The sequence below is a fragment of the Pelobates fuscus genome, chromosome 1, assembly GCF_036172605.1.
Source record: "Pelobates fuscus isolate aPelFus1 chromosome 1, aPelFus1.pri, whole genome shotgun sequence".
Classification (NCBI taxonomy): domain Eukaryota; kingdom Metazoa; phylum Chordata; class Amphibia; order Anura; family Pelobatidae; genus Pelobates; species Pelobates fuscus.
In genome coordinates, this window is record NC_086317.1 from 442,617,569 (window position 1) to 442,638,890 (window position 21,322).

Sequence of the window (21,322 nt, forward strand, 5' to 3'; positions counted from 1 at the left end):
CTGCCAAATATGGCGAAGATGTTTTGTTGACTGGAGTGTTCCTTTGACAGACATAATTTCTTCTTAGTTTGAATTGAATTATTTTTATGCAATGTTATTAACACGCTGGCATTACAATAACCAGTGAAATTTAGCCTCATTGCATCTAGAATGTAAAGGAACACTATAGCCACCTAAATTACTTTAGCTAAACAAAGCAGTTTTAGTGTATAGATCATTCCCCTGCAATTTCACTCCTCAATTCACTGTCATTTACGAGTTAAATCACTTTGTTTCTGCTTATGCAGCCCTAGCCACACCTCTCCTGGCTATGATTGACAGAGCCTGCATGAAAAAAAAAACTGGTTTCACTTTCAAACAGATGTAATTTACCTTAAATAATTGTATCTCAATCTCTAAATTGAACTTTAATCCCATACAGGGGGCTCTTGTAGGGTCTAGCAAGCTATTAACATAGCAGGGGATAAGAAAATCTTAATTAAACAGAACTTGCAATAAAGAAAGCCTAAATAGGGCTCTCCTTACAGGAAGTGTTTATGGAAGGCTGTGCAAGTCACATGCAGGGAGGTGTGACTAGGGTTAATAAACAAAGGGATTTAACTCCTAAATGGCAGAGGATTGAGCAGTGAGGCTGCAGGGGCATGTTCTATACATCAAAACTGCTTCATTAAGCTAAAGTTGTTTAGGTGACTATAGTGTCCCTTTAACAACTTTATGTCTGCAGTTCCAGCCAAGCCCACCTGGCTGTCAATAACATAGCATGTCTAATCACATCATGAAAATTAAATTTTTAAACGTATAGCAAAGTGTTTACTTTAGAAGTTCTTATCTTGTGATGTTAAATGAATTGTCTGCTGTTGTAAAGTAGCATTCTATATCAAATAGCTGTGGAATAATATCAAAACTTAACAAGAAATATCAAGAATTCTTTAAAATAGGCTTCTATGTTGGAGAACCACTTTTTTGCCACATATTGTAGCATAATGCAAATATTTTATTTTAGTCCTTTAATTTGTATATATTTTTTTTCTAAGTCTATCCTACTAGCCAGGCCTTAAAATGTACTCGCCATTGCATGCTCACCAGGTTTGTGGGTTGCGTGATAAATACTCTTGGCTGTGTAAGAAGTAGGATTTTATGGTAATAGGAAAACAATAAACACATATTGCATGCTTTTCTACCAAGGAGCCCTTTCACAGTGTTCCAGAAAACCTTAAAATGCCACTTACGAATTTTTGTGGCTTGAAAATTGTAAAATTGTGCAAGGTGGTATGACAAAACACTTCATCTGGTACATAGTCTCCACCAAACCTGTGAAATGTTTAAGTTGTTACTTGAATTTGATAGAAATTTATTTGCTTTCTTTACAGTTTTACAATAACAAAGATTTTAAACAAATTTTGGAAGTGTAAAATTATTTGAAAATATGGTATTGTTCCTTTCATTCTTAGTTTAAGTGGCATTTTGATCTATGCTAAACTATGCTTTGCGCTAAATTTTTCATTTTAATATTTTTTTATTTATTGTTTTTAACAATATTAACGATTTCTAGATTTGTTCAGAGGGATTTTACATTACCAGTCACTTTAAAGGCATATCATCCTAACTTTTCCAATGCAATGCCAATATAAGTTTTGTGCATTGTTTTATAATAAGGTCTGTCTTATTTATTTTTATACGATTATTGTAATAATTATTAATCCCAGTGTTTATTGACCTTCTGAAAATTAGTCTTTCAAACTGTAAATAACAAATCGTTGAACATTTTTTTGAGGATACGGTTTTAAGTTGGTATCTGTAGAATTTGTGATAACCACTTTTAAGACTAGCCATTTATTTCAATAGTTTGTTTACAGATAGGTGCAAATGTTTTGCTGTTATCCGTATAAATATAAAAATTTCATATGTGCAAATATTTTTATTGTTCAAGTCAGCTATGGATTGATTGCAAACATTTCTATGAAACAAAGCATGTAAACCAAGCATGATATATGAATGGACATGTATAATTCACGTGTGTTGTGGTTTGTTTTTTATGTGTTTTTTTTTTTTTTTGGTCTGATCTATGGCTTGATTCTGGTTACACTTTCTTTACGTCTTCCTGGATGTTTTTCTCGGACACGGTTTCCCAGAAAAGGGTTTTTACAGTAAGCCGCTCTATTTCATTAGCCTAAACTACCAAGTGATTGCAAGTTCTTCTTGTGGTTTACCAAATATATCCTACGTTCGTGCCATGGGGAAGGGACTATTTGTATGGTACATAAGCAGCTCAAATTGGTAATTCTCAGTAAAATAAAACAATATATTCTAGATGTATTGTGATATCAACATGTCTACCTACACTGGCCATAACTGTGTCCATTTAACATCACAAGTGAATAGTGTTTAAACATTGTGATAAATTATATTTTGCACAGATTACAATGTAGCCACCATGTTGGCACCTAGTTCATCTGCAAATGTGAGGCTCATGCAGCCTAGAAGAGAGGCATACTGCTTTTAATCCTTAAACATTCACCTTACAATAACTTAGAACTAGAACTTTGTACTGAATTTTTCATTTTTCTAAAATGTCTGATAAAATGTGATCTATAATTGCAAACTGCATTATAGTTACGAACTGTGGTCATGAATGTTCACCGTTGATAGATAAAGAAACATTATTTCAAATGAACTACTGTTGCTCTTGATATAAAATTCTGAATTTCGAGAACTGCAGTATTGGCTTTTTATGATTACAATTTTACTACATTTTTTTTTAATTATTCAATGTTTTAGATTGATATTATTAATATCCTCTTATTTGAGGAATAAGGATAGCAATTTATTTTGTATTTTTTCCGCTTGCTTTAGCATTACTGGGTAATTTTTACACTTTATAGATTGGTCTAGGTTTTGCTGTGCTCCTTATAAAAATACGTTTATTATATTTCTTTAATGTTCAAAACCTTGATAAGGACCATGTAAAACAACTCTTTACTCTGAATTAAGATTATAAAATGTTATTGAATCATTCGATTTTACTAAACTCATCAGGAAACAAAAATCTTTGTTCTGTTTGTTTTCATGAAGATTAATTCCTAATGAGTGTTTTCCTTTATAATTGGAAATGCCAAAGTAATATTATTGTTTGATGTACAAATAATAAGTTTTAACTTGAACTGTTTATCATAAATTAGATATTTATATCGTGAACAAATAGACACCCTTTTTCTGCAATTAACAAAATTAGTGTTTATATTTTAAATGCTTGTTTACCTTTAAACTTTTATATGTTGCTTCTATTTTTCTTACAAATGTTAAATACTGTTTGAAAGTGTTTTTCACAGTTGTTGTGGTCATTTCTCTTGCAACCACATCTTGCTCCTTGCTTGAAAAGAAAGAAATGGAGTGACAAACATTGCTCCTTTCAGACAGTTCTGTTGTCAATGAAGCCAGCATGTTGATGGTTTATGTATGTATTCAGTGTATCAGGAGTTATTGCTTAAAGGACCACTTCACACCCATAGAGCACTTACGCTTGCTCAACAGTTCTTTATGGGGAGGAGTATCCCATAATACTGACAGTTTATAGAAGTGCAGATTCTGTTAGAAAATATTCCTTTTTATAAATAATTAATGAAACTCCACCTGGCTGTTTGACAGGAATTTCTTCCTGCTTCCCTTAGCCCTCTTGAGCTAATAAAAGTGGTAGGCGTGCTCTACTTGAGCACTTAACTTCCCCTCTGCATAACTTAGACCAGCATCTAGACCTCAGTTCAGTCTGGTGCTTGTGCTTGCGTGCATGGAGAGCTCTGTAGAAGCTTCTAAATTTGAAGCTCTGGTTGGCTATTTCTGGGGAGGGAGGGGATGGCTTGCAAAGACTGCACTTCATAAGAACTGCTGCTTTAGCAGACTGTTTTAATATATACCTCCAATGTATAAATGAGTGAAAATACATTGGGTGGCGTGTAGGATGCAGGTGCATCAAGAATTCCCCAGTATTGATAAAACAGCTTAAACTGAATGGGAAGTTCTGCAAATACAAAAGCCTTATTAACCATTTTAATTAACCATAGCTATACTTTTTTTTTTTTTTTTTTTAAATGGATTGAATGCCCGTTTCATTGAATTGCAGTTTTAATCAAAATTTTAGTCCATTGGGAAAGTATTCTAATCTTCAAATAACCAATAATGAACTATTGAAGGGCATTTTAATGAGATTGGTATCTTGTGACTCAGTTCCAGGAGTGGATTTTACATTTTACTGAAAGCGGTTATTTTCTATCCTTGCCTCAGCTGCACATGAATAGTTATCCTACTCAGAGTACTGCTTAACCTCTTAATGTGAACTTAAATGTTTCAAACCCTGGTGATATTTTGTTTAGAGTTTTTCTTGGTTAATTATTTGGCAACGTAAATATCTCCTCAGCAGATATTTGTAATTTGAAACAATTTGTGCATCCTGAGGGATTACCAGTGATTAACATTATTTTATGTGCATTCAGTTTGCTTGTAATAGATTTACATACTATTATAATTCATGCAAAATGAATATTTATTTTAATATAATTAAATTGCCTCATATTGTGAATAATTTGTAATTTTTAAACCATTGACTTGTTTGCAAAGTGTTCTATTCAGTACATTTCATGTATTCTAGGAAAAGTGGTATAACTGGTAAGCTTAAAGAGTTACTCCAACCACAGTGACCACTTCCGCTTTTACAAATGTTTCAACTTGAAGCTTTGCACATAGTTATTTGCAGGGGGGGGGGGGGGGGGCTAGTCACACCCACTACACATGTGACTTTGTCTGGCTGTAACCCTGTTATGGGCTGCCTTATGTCAATTCTGTACATATTTTATGTCCGCACTCATTCTTTCTCCCATTGTAGACAGAGCCTGCAAAGGAAAGATGGTCTCTGCTCTCTCCTTAACTGTATTCCCTCACAATTTTTTTTTTGTTTTTTTCCCTTCTCTTACTCTCCCCCTTTATTCGCCGGCTCATAGTGTGTACACACACTCTGAAACGGTTAAATGATCCAAACAAAGGCTTCTCTATAAGATTCTTTTGGTTGGACCTCTGTCGGCTTCTGTGACATAACAAGGGAGCAAGCTGAGCAGCTCTGGGAGCTTTGCGCAGCACTTGATTCAAGGTAAGTAAAACTTAATACAAAGAAATAAAGGTGTATTGGCGCTACCAATAACCTCAAATCTAAAATTGCTGGTGCAGTGAAAAGGGTATCCCACAACACTTGGAGATAAATAATAAAACAATATAATAAATACTGCACCAGTACGAAATTACAATTTGGGATCAATCTAAAAAACACAAATAACAGTGCAAAATGTGTGTATATATATATAAAAAAAGCCTTGCACTCCAACTCACATCAATACGGACCCGGTGCTTGATTGCACTGAATAGATACAAGCGAAGAAAAATCAGCACTCCCAGGATTTATCCAAAGTGAAATGTTATTTCTTTATTCCAACAGTCAACGTTTCAGTTCCTCTAGGGAACTTTCATCAGGACAGAATACAAAACGCAAATAAAATCAATCGAGTTAAATAAGGGAAGTAATCAACTTTACTCACAGTTCAGGTTTGCAAGGAATCAATCAGCCTATCCTCCGAGCTTCTGGGCGGGTGCAGGGCGGTTCAATAGAGCTAAGCGCGCGTTCAGTTTACTTTCTGATTGCCCGCGTCCTCCATCACCATGGAGACGTCGGGCGCATGCGCTTCAAAGAGTCTTCCTCTGCTTTCTGATCGCCCGCGTCCTCCATCACCATGGAGACGTCGGGCTCATGCGTACTTGCAGATAGGAAGTCCTCTGCACCCTACCACTCGCACGGAGGCAGGAGAACGCCCAAAATCCTAAATTCTACATTAATAGGCTCCCTCTTTCCGGGGGAACATAAATAAATCCTCCTCAATAAGTAAAAAAAATAAAAATCTCTGTAAGCCAGGTACACCAATAGCCTTAAAGTGACCATCTGAAACACAGTGACCATATTTAAAGTGAAATATTGATACATTAGATAATTATCAAAAATACTCCAAATTGCATCTAGATGTACATATAATCAAAAAATCTAGATCCACATATAGTGAGAAAATCTATATGTACTGTTTATAACTACTGAAATATATAAATATATATATATATATATATATTTATATATATATATATAATGACCCCTCATGTAGAGTAAAACTCAAAGGATTAAAGCCGTCCCAGGCTCTATATAAGTGCAGAATCCAAAATGTATTAAACAAACTATTAAAACAGGGACAATAAGCAGTGTATAAATAGTAAAATATACTAGGCACAAAGCCTAAATAAAACACTGCAGAGTAAATAAGAAAAGGTCCCAGATACAATACTTTGGTCTAGCAGCAAACGCGTTTCAACTCCAGCTGGAGTCTTCTTCAGTGTTGTGGTGCTCTCTCCTCTGTGATTTTTAACCCCTTCAGGACGGAGTCAATAGTACACGTTCTGAACAAAACAAAACGTAAACAAAAACTGGAATTTGCGCTATATGTCTGTTCAACCGTAATTCACCTCTTTCATATTAAATGCACCCACACTTATTATATATCATTTTGTTCAGGAGAAACAGGGCTTTCATTTCATATAAAATATTTGTATATGAAACAATTTATTATGAATAAAATTAAACATTTTTTATTTTTTATTTGTAGTTCCGCCTCACATTTTAGCTGTAAATGTCATAATACTGTTAGGTTTTACTGCAACAAAAGGCACATATTTGTAATCAGCGATGTCTCACGAGTACAACAGTGCCCCCCATTAACAGGTTTTATGGTGTTTTGGAAAGTTACAGGGTCAAATATAGAACGTTCCATTTTCAAATTGAAATTTGCCAGATTAGTAATGTTACCTTTGAGACGGTGTGGTAGCCCAGGAATGAGAATTACCCCCATAATGACATACCATTTGAAAAAGTAGACAACCCAAGGTATTGAACGTGGGGTATGTTTAGTCTTTTTTAGTAGCCACTTAGTCACAAACACTGGCCAAAGTTAGCGTTCATATTTGTTTTTGTGTGAAAAAAGCAAAAAACTAATATTTGGCCAGTGTTTGTAACTAAGTGGCTACTAAAAATGACTGGACATACCCCATTTGCAATACCTTGGGTTGTCTACTTTTGCAAATGGTATGCCATCATGGGGGTAATTCTTATTCCTGGGCTACCATACGGTCTCAAAGGCAACATAACTAATCTGGCAAATTTCAATGTCAAAAAAATGAAATGCAAGCCTTATATGTGACTCTCTAACTTTCCAAAACACCATGAAACCTGTACATGGGGGGTACTGTTATTCTCGGGAGACTTCACTAAACACAAATATTAGTGTTTTAAAACCGTAAAACATATGACAACAATAATATAGTCCATAAAAGTGCAGTTTGTTTGTAAAAAAAATGCAAAAAACGTCACTTTTACTTAAAATATCACCGTTGTAATACAATTTACCAATTTTAAACACTATTATTTGAGTTCAGCGAAGTCTCCAGAGTAAAACACTACCCCCTATATACAGGTTTTATGGTGTCTTGGAGAGTTACAGGGTCAAATATAGTGCTTGCGAATTAAATTCTCTGCACTTTCTCCCTGTGTTGTCAGGCATGTCAATCAAATTTTATTAATCAAATGACATAATTATGTTAAAAAATTACTTAAATATACACGTAGAATTTTAATATATATGCATTTATAGGTATATAAATTCTACGTGTATACTAATGTAATCTTTTATGTAATTATATGTATTTATCTCTCTCTCTCTCTCTCTCTCTCTATATATATATATATATATATATATATATATATATATATATATATATATATATATATATATATATATATATATATATATATTTGCGGTTATTTGTATTTTACATATAGATAGATATATATAGAATGTCATTCTAAGTGTATTCTGTTTCCAATATATATATATTAATAACAAAATACAGTTAGAATGAAATTACATATGAATATATAATTTATTTTAAATTTTGTTTCAATATTTTATTTATTTATTATTGTAATTATACGTATATATATGTAGATATATGTAACGTCATTCTAAGTGTGTTTTAATACTAATATATACTAATATTAATATTAAAATAAATTACGTATGAAGTTACATATATATAATATGTATATATATATTATATATAATATATATATATATATATATATATATAAAGGCATTTCATTTATTTTATAACATTTTAATATTTTTTTATTTTTTTTTTACACTACCTACCAGCAGGGGGACTGTCTAATATTTTAGACAGTCCCCCTGCTGGCAGATCCATAGCCAGCTATAGGGGGCCATGTGATCGCTCTTTGAGAGCGATCACATGGCCCCCGGGGCCTCATTTGCCGGAGGGGGGCTGCCTGGGCTCTCAGGCAGCCCCCCAGAAGAGGATCGCGGTGGAGGTGAGTACACAGTACCTCCTGGGGCTGCAAGCCATTACGGCGTTCTATGCCGCCGCAACTGCTTTAAAGCACTTTAAAGCCGCGATGGCATAGAACGGCGTTAAGGGGTTAAATACCTTTCTTAATCAGTCTCCAAACTATCCCGGCTGTGTATCTTCTTACCAGCAGGATGTTATTTGTGTTTTTTTAGATTGATCTTGAATTGTCATTTCGTACTGGTGCAGTATTTATTCTATTGTAAGTAAAACTTATTTTAATCATGTTTTTTCAACTTTTTTTTTTAGGGAGGGGATGTGCCAAAAAACAATGCCAAAAAGGGCATTATTCAAACAAACAAAAAAAATACCAAGAGGTTGGAGTAACCCTTTAAGTGTTCCTAGTCCAATACATATTTCATCCATAATTGTTTTGGTTTTTGTTCTTTGTTGGTTGTTCTGTTGACATAACAGGAATATTTAATGTATTTTATTTGTTTAGTATTCCTTTATACTATATTTTTTTACAATAATTACCCTGTTTGAAGTACTTTTCTACCTTCTATGTGCTAATTATTTTGAACTTACAGGGTTTTATGGTGATCAATAATTAAGATATAATCTGAAATTTTCAGAAAACCATTCTAATATATTTCTTTAACTATTCTAAGTTGTCTCTTTGAATAGATTGTGTCGTTCCTAAATTTGAGTTAAATGTTTTTTTTAGGTTGACTATGAAAACTATTTTTATTTTCAGAGAGAACAGGATATGAGAATGGGTGATATGGGCGTCCGAGGATCAATAAACATGGGAGGTAAAGATCTCTTTTTTTTTAAAAACCAACAAAAAAAACCCAACAAAAACCATCCATAAAAATACTCCTTCATTTTGCGTCTTTCAATAAATTTTTGGGGTTGACTGTACATACTGTAACCAATTTTATAAGGGCATTTTAAAGTATGTCTTTAAATCTATGGAATGTGTTTATCTATGTGTTACATTTTTGCCTGTACAGTAGTATGTATTAAACTGGAAACATATCTTTAGGGTTTTCCTGTGAATTTAACATCCTGTTTTTTTCACTTTTCATAGTTTTCCTTGCATACTTCTGATTTGCTTTGTGTTCTTCTACTCACAGCAATATTTATGGTTATATTTGTTGCATTGTTTACAAAAAGCTAAATGTATAACCAAGATGAAAATTATTCTAGCTTTACGTCGTATGGTCTATATATAGAGATCATTTCCTGATCGTTTAGGGAAAAGACTTGCTTGGGTTTCTGGCATTCTCACCCTGGGTGAGTTAAATGCTAAGCACATTGTAAGCTTGACAGAGTTGCTTAGACCAGGGGTAGTCGACCTTTAATACCTACCGCCCACTTTTGCATCTTTGTTCATGGTAAAACTTCCCTAGTGCGATTTTTTTTTTTTTAAAGGGCCACTATAGGCACCCAGACCACTTTAGCTTAATGAAGTGATCTGGGTGCCAGGTCCATCTAGGTTTAACCCTTTTTGCTGTAAACATAGCAGTTTCAGAGAAACTGCTATGTTTACCTATGGGTTAATCCAGCCTCTAGTGGCTGTCTCATTGACAGCCGCTAGAGGCGCTTCCGCGCTTCTCAATGTGATTTTCACAGTGAGAAGACGCCAGCGTCCATAGGAAAGCATTGAGAATGCTTTCCTATGAAGACTGGCTGAATGCGCGCGCGGCTTTTGCCACTCGTGCATTCAGCTGATGACTGAAGAAGAGGGAGAGAGTCCCAGCGCCGCGGGAGTCCGGCGCTGGAAAAGAGGTAAGGGATTAACCCCTTCCTCCCCCTTCAGCGCCATGGTAGTGGGACTCTGAGGGTGGGGACACCCTCAGTGCACTATAGTGCCAGGAAACGAGTTTGTTTTCCTGGCACTAGAGTGGTCCTTAAAGGGTTTTATTTTTCTTTAAAAAAGTATGTAAATGTGTGTGAGGGGGGCAGTGTGTGTTTGTGTTGCTCTGACCAGCCTGATTGCAGGAGAAAAACGTAGCCTCCCAGGCCCTTCCTTCCCTCTGCTGGAACGAAGTGCCAGGGGGCTGGTGAGGGAGATCTTTGATTTCCTCACCAGCCTGAGAGGGCTTTCAGCAAGGCTGGTTCTGCATGGGCCGGCATGGGAGATGAAAGGATCTAGCCTGCCGGCCTTGGTCCACGACCATCTGGGCCCACTGGGAATTTTTGTGCAGAACCCACCACCGCCAACCTGAAATACCACACTGCCCACTAGTGGACGGTAGGGACCAGGTTGACTACCCCTGGCTTAGACAAATAGTACCAAAATGCAAATTGTATTTTCCCATAAAAGATAATGTGGGCTCTATTCTTAAAATATTGAGATGTTTGACAATTAATGCAGTCCCAGCACCTTTGCTGAAATGTATTGTTCTTTAATATCAATGTTGTCTCATACGTTTGAATTCACAACACTTAATTACAGATAGGAGTATGGCTGCTAGACGCTTAAAGGCACATTGGTCACTCAGGCCACTTTTGCTCATTAAAGTGGTCTGTCCACGGTTCCAGTCCGTTTATCCCTGCATTGGTAATTATGGCAGTTATTGAGGAACGGCAATAATTACATTGCAGGGTTAAAGGACCATGATGGTCATCCAGACCACTTCAGCTCAATGAAGTTGTCTGGGTGCCAGGTCCCCCAGGTTTTAACCCTGCAGCTGTTAACATAGCAGTTTCATAGAAAAGGTGCATGAAGATTTCACCAATTAAATTACCTTGGAAATCACCTCTAAGTGGGTAGGCATTATCAGTGGAATGTGCCTAGTGGTTCAATGTGTTTTACCCAATTAGTACTTTAGACGATTTTTTTTAGAAAATAACAGATAAATTCCACAGTGTTTTTACTCCTCTTTAATGCTTCCCTGTACTGACTGCCAGGTGCAATTGACAGCGCTTCTAACAATTATTGACCGGGAGCCAAGAAGGTGGTGCTCAGCTGTAGGATGGTGGAAGGAGGGGAAGGTGGTGTTTATTTTTACCATTAGTTTGATTCTGCATGAAAATAGTTGTAAACATAATATTAAAAGGGACAGTTTCTTTTTAACAGACCTGTTGGACTTGATACCTATCCTGTTCCTTTAAAAGAAGACAATGGTGCAGGTGGCATTGTATTAAGATTCTGTTAATGTACTTCCTCCAAATCATAATAGTTTGGGCAAACCACCTTGAAATGTCAGTTTAACAGAACTCTAATTATATGTTTTCTCATGTTCAAAACTATCCGTTTTCCATTAACATCTCTATTATTGGGTTACACTGTATTTAGTACATTTAGAAGCCTATGTTGTCATTGTTGGAGATTTTTGATACCTTATATATATTTGGTGCAGCCCTCAAGGGACGCTCTCTAAAATGTCATACTCCCAATATCAGTAAACTAAAGGCTGCACACAATTGTTACTTCAAAATAATCATTACCAAAAGCGTTAATGCATGTACAGTAAACACGCAAAATATGTAGACTAAAAAGTGACACATGGGTTAAATACAAAAGCAACTGCCCATAATTTACAGAAAGTCTACCATAGGTAGACCTATGACCAAAGAAACCCCCACATTTCAATGCCAAAGAGCGTGCCTTTCTCAAGGGATGCAGTGCGCGCTGGCAATAGATGTAATTTGTGCACAGATCTGACATTAAATACCATGAGATGTCCTTGAAAGCCACACCTTTGTAACAGACAGATTTTGAGAAGAACATAAAATCCACCTTGCAAAGACATTAACTGTTCTCACTGTGAATGAGAAAGTTGTTGTTGGCTGATTTTATTTATTGTGAAAGGTGAGATCTTACTGCTGAACTTGTTATCTTATGTACAGTCTTACCCCAAAAATGTTTTTTTTAGAAATTGAACTGATCAACAATGGTTCATAAGCCCATCCAGTATTAATAGTACTGAATTGTGCAATTATTGCAGACCATTTAGAAAGCTCTTCTAAGCATAGATTGTTTTACATAGATACCTATAGCCAAGCACCTGCTGTTAGCCAAGGCCCTCCTCCAATGATGGGGATGAGCATAAACAGCCGATCGACCATGCCTGGCCCTGCAATGGGTTCTGGTACCACGATGGCTACTGAGGGAGCTGCAAGCCTTGGAGCAGCGATGATGCCGGATGATGGAACAGTGGTAATGTATCCGTAGTATATTTTCTATATATTTTTGTATGCATTTGTATTGTATGACATAAGTAGACAGTTGTTTACATAATGTATAACAAACTTCTTGTTGCCTCCAAAAACTTGTGAATTCTGTGTTCAGCAAATGGAGCTAATCCAATGTTTGCTAGACTTGGTATTTCAAATGTTTGAGAGCCTTTATTTCTCATGATACTTAGACAAACTATAATCGTCAACGGTTGTACAATAGGCTGATAATCAGCTAGAGTGCCTGATAATCCACCACTGGACCAACTGCTGACCACTTTAAAATAGAACTATTAATAGTTTGTTTTTTGCTGGAACCTCTGCTGCAATAATTGTTTAAGCTTTTGAACAGTTTCCATACAGGTAAATACTTTTGCATATTTATTTATTCCCTAGGCATATGCTATTTTCATGTTTCTGCCACCCTGAATAAAGTTTTTATTTGTTATAGTTGTGTTTAACAACTTTACAGGCTGTTTTGAGAGCATTGTGAAGCTCTCCCTTATGACCATATATGTTGGGAATTAAATGTTTGAAATTTCTGTTGGAAGATTTTCTTTTTCTTTTTCCTGTTTGCAAATCCTTCACAGTATCACGAGCTTGTCATAATGGCACGATAAATCACAAGCAATGTAATACTGGGTCTTGGGTATGTGGTGGTGAGGTTTCTGTAACTGGTAAGAAACCACCCAACCTTTTATAGTACTGAATGGCACTTAAAGAATTAGCCCTTTTGTTTTGACACCATTTATCTAGATATTGCTGTAATTCCAGATCACTTTGTATAGTATTCGTTAGTCTTTATAGCACAGTCTAATTTACAAATCTCTCTATTTCAAACAAAGGTTGTGTTTCATGGAAAGAAACCCATTTCAGAATTCTCCTATAACAGCAGTATGATATCATGTGATGTGTGATAATATGATGACGTCAAAACTGCAGAAAATGTATATCCGCATGTTGATTTCTCAAGAAATACATATATAGAAATATTAGGGAAAAGTCGGGAACCACCCAAAAAACTTTAGGACACTGGTTGTTGGATATGTCTATTCATGAACTCCTCACCTATATATCTGCAAAATGCTTAATCTAGGTTAATCTCATTATTTTGAATTCAGTAGAACAATACACTCTGGCTTTTGTACTAGCAGTATTGATAGCAAATGTATAGATTGGGAGAAAATGTTTTTTTTTTCTCTTGTGAATTCGTTCTTCTGCATAGACCTCTTTGTCAAACAACTGACAGAAAGCATAAGCGACCTCCTGTTTCCCCCTCACCCCCCAAAAAGTGCTGTATCTTTATTTAACCCCTTAAGGACCTAACTTCTGGAATAAAAGGGAATCCAGACATGTCATGTGTCCTTAAGGGGTTAAACCTTTTAATTAGCAAAGTGTAATGTTTTCCTTTTTTTTTTTTTTTTTTTTTTGGCAAATACTTTTTTGGCAAATACTTTTTTGGCAAATACTTTTTTGGCAAATACTTTTTTGGCAAATACTTTTTTGGCAAATACTTTTTTGGCAAATACATTTTGAAAAATTATATGAATAAAATAGCTGAGCAGGAAAGAAATGAGATTTCCTACACGTGACTGCCCTGTATCAATACTATACTCACAACTGAATAAGTCTGAAACGCCAACGGCAGGCAACAATAAAATCCTGGTGTCACGATGTCTGCTGTTTGACTTCCAGGAACAGCAAGGAGTGGCAGCCATGTTGAATGTGACTAAATCGGGGAGAAACCCCAGTTTTGTTCTCGCAGAGCACTTGTTGGATATGCGGACTAAAAGTTAACCTGTCACGAATTGCCTTGAAAGCAATCCCCCTGCCGCGTCATCTGGTCTGCTGACCTTCCTTGCTTCGCTCCTCCAATGAGCTTATACTCATTGAGAACTTAGAGCGCATGCGCAACAAGCGTAGCGCCCCGCCTATCACACGCTTCACGCAGAGGTTCCTTAAATCTCTAGCGCGCTCTCAGCTCTTCACTGTCTAATGCAGGCACGCTCACATCGGAGCTCCCTGCATCAGACCCATGTGACGTTAGACATGCTCATGCAGAGCGTGAGGACGTCGAACGTCATTTAAGCCACTTTTGGTCCGGTAAGAATCTGGAAACACCTTCGAGCAGCTGTCTGAGAGACAGCAACTAGTGGTGGGGTTAGCCCTGTAATCAAAACACGGAGGTTTCTCCAAAACCGCAGTGTTTTGACTAACAGGGCTAAGGGGAGGGGGGGAAGGCACCCAGACCACTCCAATGGGCAGAAGTGGTCTGGGTGCCTACATTGTCCCTTTAACAATGGCAACTTTAATCACAGACTAGCATGTATAAATGTGTGTCGATCAGTCTTCATTTTGATTATTATTTTATTATTTATATAGCGCCAGCAAATTCTGTAGCGCTGTACAATGGGATCAGCTTGAATGACAAAACCACAAGGTTGAAAAGTGTTCACCTATGGTGTTGCAACAATCAATCTAATACTCAGATAAGGCAACAATAAAACTAAATATCACAACGTGAGTGCATGCAAGGTGTATAAAAACTTCTAAAACAATGTGATCTGAAAGAAAAACTTTTCACAAAAACCATATGAATGGTCTGGCAAGAATTTGGTTTTCAAGTGCCAAAATAGAGTTTCCAATATAAAACAATTTATACACATAGAGAAAAAGCTTCATCCGCTTGAATGATTAAATATAGTGCTAACCATATCAAAGAGCTACTCCTAGTGCATCTTTACAAAGCTTATGGTGTGTAGATCAGGGCTGTCCAACCTGCGGCCCCCTCCAGATGTTGCTGAACTACAACTCCCATGATTCTTTCAATGAAACAGATAGCCATGGAATCATGGGAGTTGTAGTTCAGCAACATCTGGGGGGGCCGCAGGTTGGACAGCCCTGGTGTAGATAATGGCTTATTGCTTTATCGAAAAGCCTGTCCCCTGGCACGCTCATGTCAAAGGAGGGTTTTTTTTTTTCCTTCTGCTTTGCTGTCGGAATTGTTCTATTAGGGCATGCTGTGTACACGCAGCTAGGAGACACATTTCTCTCTCTCTCCTCCCTTATAGAGAGCCTGCTAGATCCCTAGATACAGTATCTCACATTTTTGTAAGTGACTGAAGAAATTACACTCTGCTACAATGTAAAGTAGTAAGTGTACAGCCTGTATAACAGTGTAAATTTGCTGTCCCCTCAAAATAACTCAACACACAGCCATTAATGTCTAAACAGTCGGCAGCAAAAGTGAGTACACCCCTAAGTGGAAATGTCCAAATTTGGATCAATTAGCAATTTTCCCTCCCCGGTGTCATGTGACCCATTAGTGTTACAAGGTCTCAGGTGTGAATGGGGAGTAGGTGTGTTAAATTTGGTGTTATCGCTCTCACACTCTCATACTGGTAACTGGAAGTTCAACATGGCACCTCGTGGCAAAGAACTCTCTGAGGATCTGAAAAAAAGAATTGTTGCTCTACATAGTTATTTTGAGGGGACAGCACATTTACACTGTTATACATGCTTAACACTTACTACATTGTAGCAGAGTGTAATTTCTTCAGTGTTGTCACATAATACTGTAGGTTAGATTAAAATATTTACAAAAATGTGAGGGGTGTGTGAGATACTGTATGCATATCTGTTGCTCATTGCACACAAAACTGTTTACTTGACTGCATTTAAAGTGAAAGCAGCCACAGTATACAGTACTTAAAGGAGTACTATAGTTCCAGAAAAAAAAAACTAGTTTTCCTGGCGCTGTAGTGTTATTAGGCCCCCTCCCCTCCCGCTGGGCCAAAGGGGTTAAAACCCCTCTGGCCACTTACCTTAATCCAGCGCAGGGCTCACTCGGTTGTTGACCTCTTCTCCTCCTGCTGACGTCTTCTCCCTAGTGGAGACAAATGCGCATGCACGGCAAGAGTGGCACGCGCATTCAAACCGCCCATAGGAAAGCATTACTCAGTGCTTTCCTATGGGGATCTGAACTCGCACAGCGTGAGTTCAATACGATTTTCTGACTGAGAATCGCGAAAGTACCACTAGTGACTGTCAGGGAGACTGCCACTAGAGCAGTGGTTCTCAAACCAGTCCTCATGGCCCACCAACAGTCCAGGATTTATGTATTTCCCTGTTTTATTCCAATGGAGATATTAACAAAACCTGTACTGTTGGTGGGTCTTGAGGACTGATTTGAGAACCACTGCACTAGAGGCTGGATTAACCCTGCTATATAAACCTAGCAGTATCTCTAAAACTGCTATGTTTTCAGCCGCACGGTTAAAACTAGGGGGACCTGGCACCCAGATCACTTCATTGAGCTGAAGTGGTCTGGGTGCCTATAGTGGTCCTTTGTGTCATCGGCTGATGCAGGGACATTGTCTCACCTCAAACCTATCTTCAGGCTTTCACTCTCTCTTTTGGCGGCAGCTCCTAATGTTCTACCTGCCTATAAATTACATTGCCTATAGCTGCTGTACCTTTGCTTTTAGTTACTAACTAATCTATTCTGATTCTTAGCTGGTGGTTCCTATCTTTAGGATTTATATTTCTCCTGCAACGTATTCAGTGTTCAATTTACTTACTCGGCATATAATAACTCATTATGTCTAGTTTATGCAGGAATAAGTTTATCGTGTTTTTATTACGACATATGCTCACACATGTGCCTAGCCTGTTTTGGATCAGTATCCTTATGACTTAAAATTGCAGCAGCCCATGCTAGGGATTTATTCTTGCAAACTTTTTGACAAATTTTACAGCTAGACACGACTGACTCGCTTGTTACTACTACTGACCTTTTATATAAAAAAAGTGCCATGTTTATACATGCCATGCGTTATACTACTATGTATGTCATTAAACGACTTGTCTATGCTGTCGTGGCATTGCAAGTGATTATGGTCCTGCTGTAACTCGGTGAAAAATAAAGAATAAAAAAATCAATTACATGCTTTGTAACTCAATTTAATAAAATGTATATATATTTTTTATTTTTTTTATTTTACCATCAGCTTTGGACTTGGAATGAAAATGCCTTACCTTATGAATTACACTTTGAAAAATATGATTTGGGAATGGGGGTGATGTTATCTAGTGATTAGACTTTTTCTAACATTAGAAATCCCATGTTATTGCTCTATGCTGTTGGTATGTTTTTAATAGGGTGGCAGAATATTGTAAATATGCATATTTGCCTGCAGAGGTTCCAGATTCTAAAATGTTAAGCCATGTAAAATATTGGAAGTTGGGTTTTCCCATCAGTACAAATTTGTGCAATTTTATAACTCTGCCCCAAATCTTCAAAAATTGTTATACTGTTGGTACTCTGTGTTTGAAGTGTGTCAAAAACTGTTATTTCATATTGCATCTATAAGAAACTTTATTTTTTTTTTATTAGTTGCTTTAAAAAAAAAAAAAAAAAATGGTTTTAAATTAAAGGGTTACTCCAAGCACTATGACCACTTCTGCGTTTTGAAATGGTCATGGTGCCAGAAGTCTGTGTAGCATTTTGCTATGACATGATGCACATTGTTTTAACCCCTTTGCTGCTGGAGGTGTAACTCCACCTCGAACAACACCAATGGGGCATCATTAGTCAACCTGGAACACACTGGCTAATGACAGTTCAGTGCATATTTCTACACACAGTGGGACATTCATTGGCTTAGAGAGTTCAGATGACACTATTAGCCAGTGGATGAAATCCTGGTTCTGTAGAAGTCAGATGTCTTAAATGTGCCTACAGAAGAGGCTTGGTGCCCGGCTGGATCAGGTACGAGGACCTTTGCAAAATGGCTTGCCAGGGAATGCCAGCAGGGTCTCCTGTCATCCTTACCATTACAGCGGACTGTAATGGTTACGATGATTTGGAGTAATTCTTTATAGGATTTCTTTTACCACCATAATCACCTAGCCCCTTGCTTAGCATATTTCACGATTAATACAGTATTGAATGTTACACTTAAACATTGCGATACCAATCTTTTCGGTATATTTTTATTGTGCTTAGAATGCTCATTTAATGATTAAATATGCTATGGTTTGGTTATAGAACTAAAGTCTCAATTTCTAAACCTAATATACCAATACTTTTGCATTCCATTTAAAGTGGATGTATGTTTTTTTTTAAAAAAAAATAAACTCCAAATATTCTCCTTCATATCGTGTTTTGGGAAGGTTGCTCATAAAAGGTATTTTCACAGCTACAAAAACATAGGCTATAGTTTGTCTTTAACCAGAATTCCCCCTTTCAGATTTAAGAATACTCTCTATTAGACAAGTGGCAGTGGAAGCTTTCAATAAACAAAAGCAGTTTCTATATTTAACCCCTTAAGGACCAAACTTCTGGAATAAAAGGGAATCATGACATGTCACAAATGTCATCTGTCCTTAAGGGGTTAAAGGTACAAACCAGTCACCAGAACGACTACAGCTTCATGTAGTGTTTCTGGTGTGTGGATAGCCTTTTCCTGCAGACTGAGCACTGTAAACACTGCCGTTTCTGAGAAAAGGTAGCATTTACATTGCTGCCTAGGATACACTTCTAGTGGCACGCCCTCACTCAGAAGGCCCACCAGAGGTGCTTCCTAGTCCTGTGCAGCAATAGCATTCACCATCTTCATGCTCTGCATGGAGGTGCTGAACTTTTTCCTTAAGGTTCATTAATTCAATGCATCTCTATTAGATGCTAACTGGCATAACGCATCCTTTTGCCACGCATGTGCAATAGCTTCACAATGCTATGGGAAAGCATTGGATTGGCTGAGAACATCAAGATTAATGATCTCAGCCGTGGAGGGAGGGGCAGCCTTGGCGAAACCGGCGTGACGTGTGAGAAAAGGGTAAGTAAAACTCTTTTCAAATTTTGACTGAAATAGGGGAGGCGGGTCGTGAACCTAAATAGAAACTCTATGGTGTCAGGAATACTTGTTTTGTATTCCTGACAATATAGTGTTCCTTTAAACCAAAAACTTTGTGTTTCTCTAAAATTCTTGATGCTTGATTTAAAAAAAAAAAAAAAAATTAAAAAAAAAATTCTTGTTTGGTATACTTTAACTTTGTATTTATTAGGGAACTTTTTCAGATTGGTACATGCTTCAAAACTATTGTATTTTTAAAAAACACTGTTATTTAGTGGAATGTGTAATATAACTTTTAACTATTTACAATTTTTTTCTTTAAACTATACTGTTTTCAATTTGATAGGTATGACTTATTTAAGCAACCATCCATATAGTGTTCCTTGTAAATTCTGCAATATGTGGTTCTATAAGTAAGAAATAGCATTGTTTTGAGGCAGAAACCATTAATAACTTGCTTTTTTTGTTTTATTCTATCATACTTGTAGTTTAGTGACTAATGTAATTGCTCCTTTCTTCCTTCTATGTATGATGCATCCACCGGACTGTCTTCTGAACTCCGTGACTGCGCTTTTTCCAATTATGTTGCCAATACATTTAATCTTCTGTATGGACTACGTGCTGAACGAATGCACTTTTAGCGCAATGATAGATTCCCACAAGCATCTCCATCACAGATGGGCTCCCCCCTGGTTAACAGAGCAGGAACAGAAGCTGCTCAACCAACCATGGTTGGTGTAAGTGCAGTTGGTGGTGGTGGTGGTGGACCTACTGGCTTTGGTAGAGGAAACCAAGGGGGAAATTTTGAAGCGGCTAACAAACGACGTCGTTATTAGCACATCATTCCATACTGTGTAGAATACATTCAGTGAAAGATTCCAGTGGAATGCCTTTATTTTTATTTTTAAATTGTCATTTAAGACCTTTTTCTTGCCGTATGTGTAGTATTTGTAAGAACCTCTTTTGTTATGTAACCTCATACCTTTTGTGTTTTGGCCAATAATATGTGATTAACATGCATCATTGTGAAAAGTTTGAACGTGACTGTGATTTACACTAAAAAACATGTTATAGTTCGCTACATGCGGTTATATAAACACAATAAAAGAAAACGACATGTTGGATTGTATAATGCAATTTTTAACCGTAGCAGTTCAGTCTGTAGCCTCAATAAAGGAAGAGGGAATTTTACTTTGTGGTTTTGGTATTTTTATTTTTTTTCCTTTCAGTTGTTTTCTTTGTAATAGCTTCCAGAAATATACTTTACTTAACTTTTTAGTATCTCATTATCAAGTTATCCTCTGTAAAATTGGAAACTTAAAACCATTATAGGGACATAATTTTCTTTATCACAGGATACATAAAGAACCATTCAGCTATTATACTTCTAGATGTTTTTTACAAGTTTTCTGGGGCAAACCCAGCTTAAAATATTTGGGGGAGGGGAGAGAGAGGGGGGTTGTGGCTCCCTTGCACTTCTTACTTTATGCTTTGCCCTACAAACCATTATGTTTGGAGATCTGATAACATGTTACATTGCGACTTGATTAACTAATTACAACAAATATTTGAAGAATAGTACACTTGTAGTCTTTTCCTATTTTAACAAATGTATAAGCATTCGTATTTGCAGCACAATGTATTAAATTACCATATGCTAAGCTGACCATTACTTGTGAATGATTGCCATGTCAACTTTGTGTTATGGCACCTATTAACTGTGCAATGAAGTTTAAAACAAACAAAAGTCTGACAAGTCTATTGCATCTACTCCGTTTTAGAAATGCATTCGCTGTAACTTGGATGGAATCAATAGTTTTGGGTATCTAATAAAATGACCA

The 21,322-nt window shown here is 36.7% G+C and overlaps 1 protein-coding gene across 5 annotated transcripts in view; it reads left to right on the plus strand.

Annotated features, from left to right (window-relative positions):
- Positions 1 to 21,322, plus strand: part of PSPC1 (paraspeckle component 1) — an 84,160-nt gene that overhangs the window by 26,696 nt on the left and 36,142 nt on the right. For 2 of the 5 annotated variants that reach the window (XM_063429914.1, XM_063429923.1), the window contains 3 exons: positions 9,194 to 9,251; positions 12,438 to 12,607; positions 20,123 to 20,672. The exons of 2 other annotated variants lie outside the window; for them this stretch is intronic. In XM_063429914.1, the coding sequence (XP_063285984.1) occupies positions 9,194 to 9,251; positions 12,438 to 12,607; positions 20,123 to 20,317 (423 nt within the window). In that variant the 3' untranslated portion in view covers positions 20,318 to 20,672. Of the gene's footprint in view, positions 1 to 9,193; positions 9,252 to 12,437; positions 12,608 to 20,122; positions 20,673 to 21,322 lie in introns of those variants that run through there. One more of the 5 variants, XR_010085201.1, reaches the window with a different exon arrangement.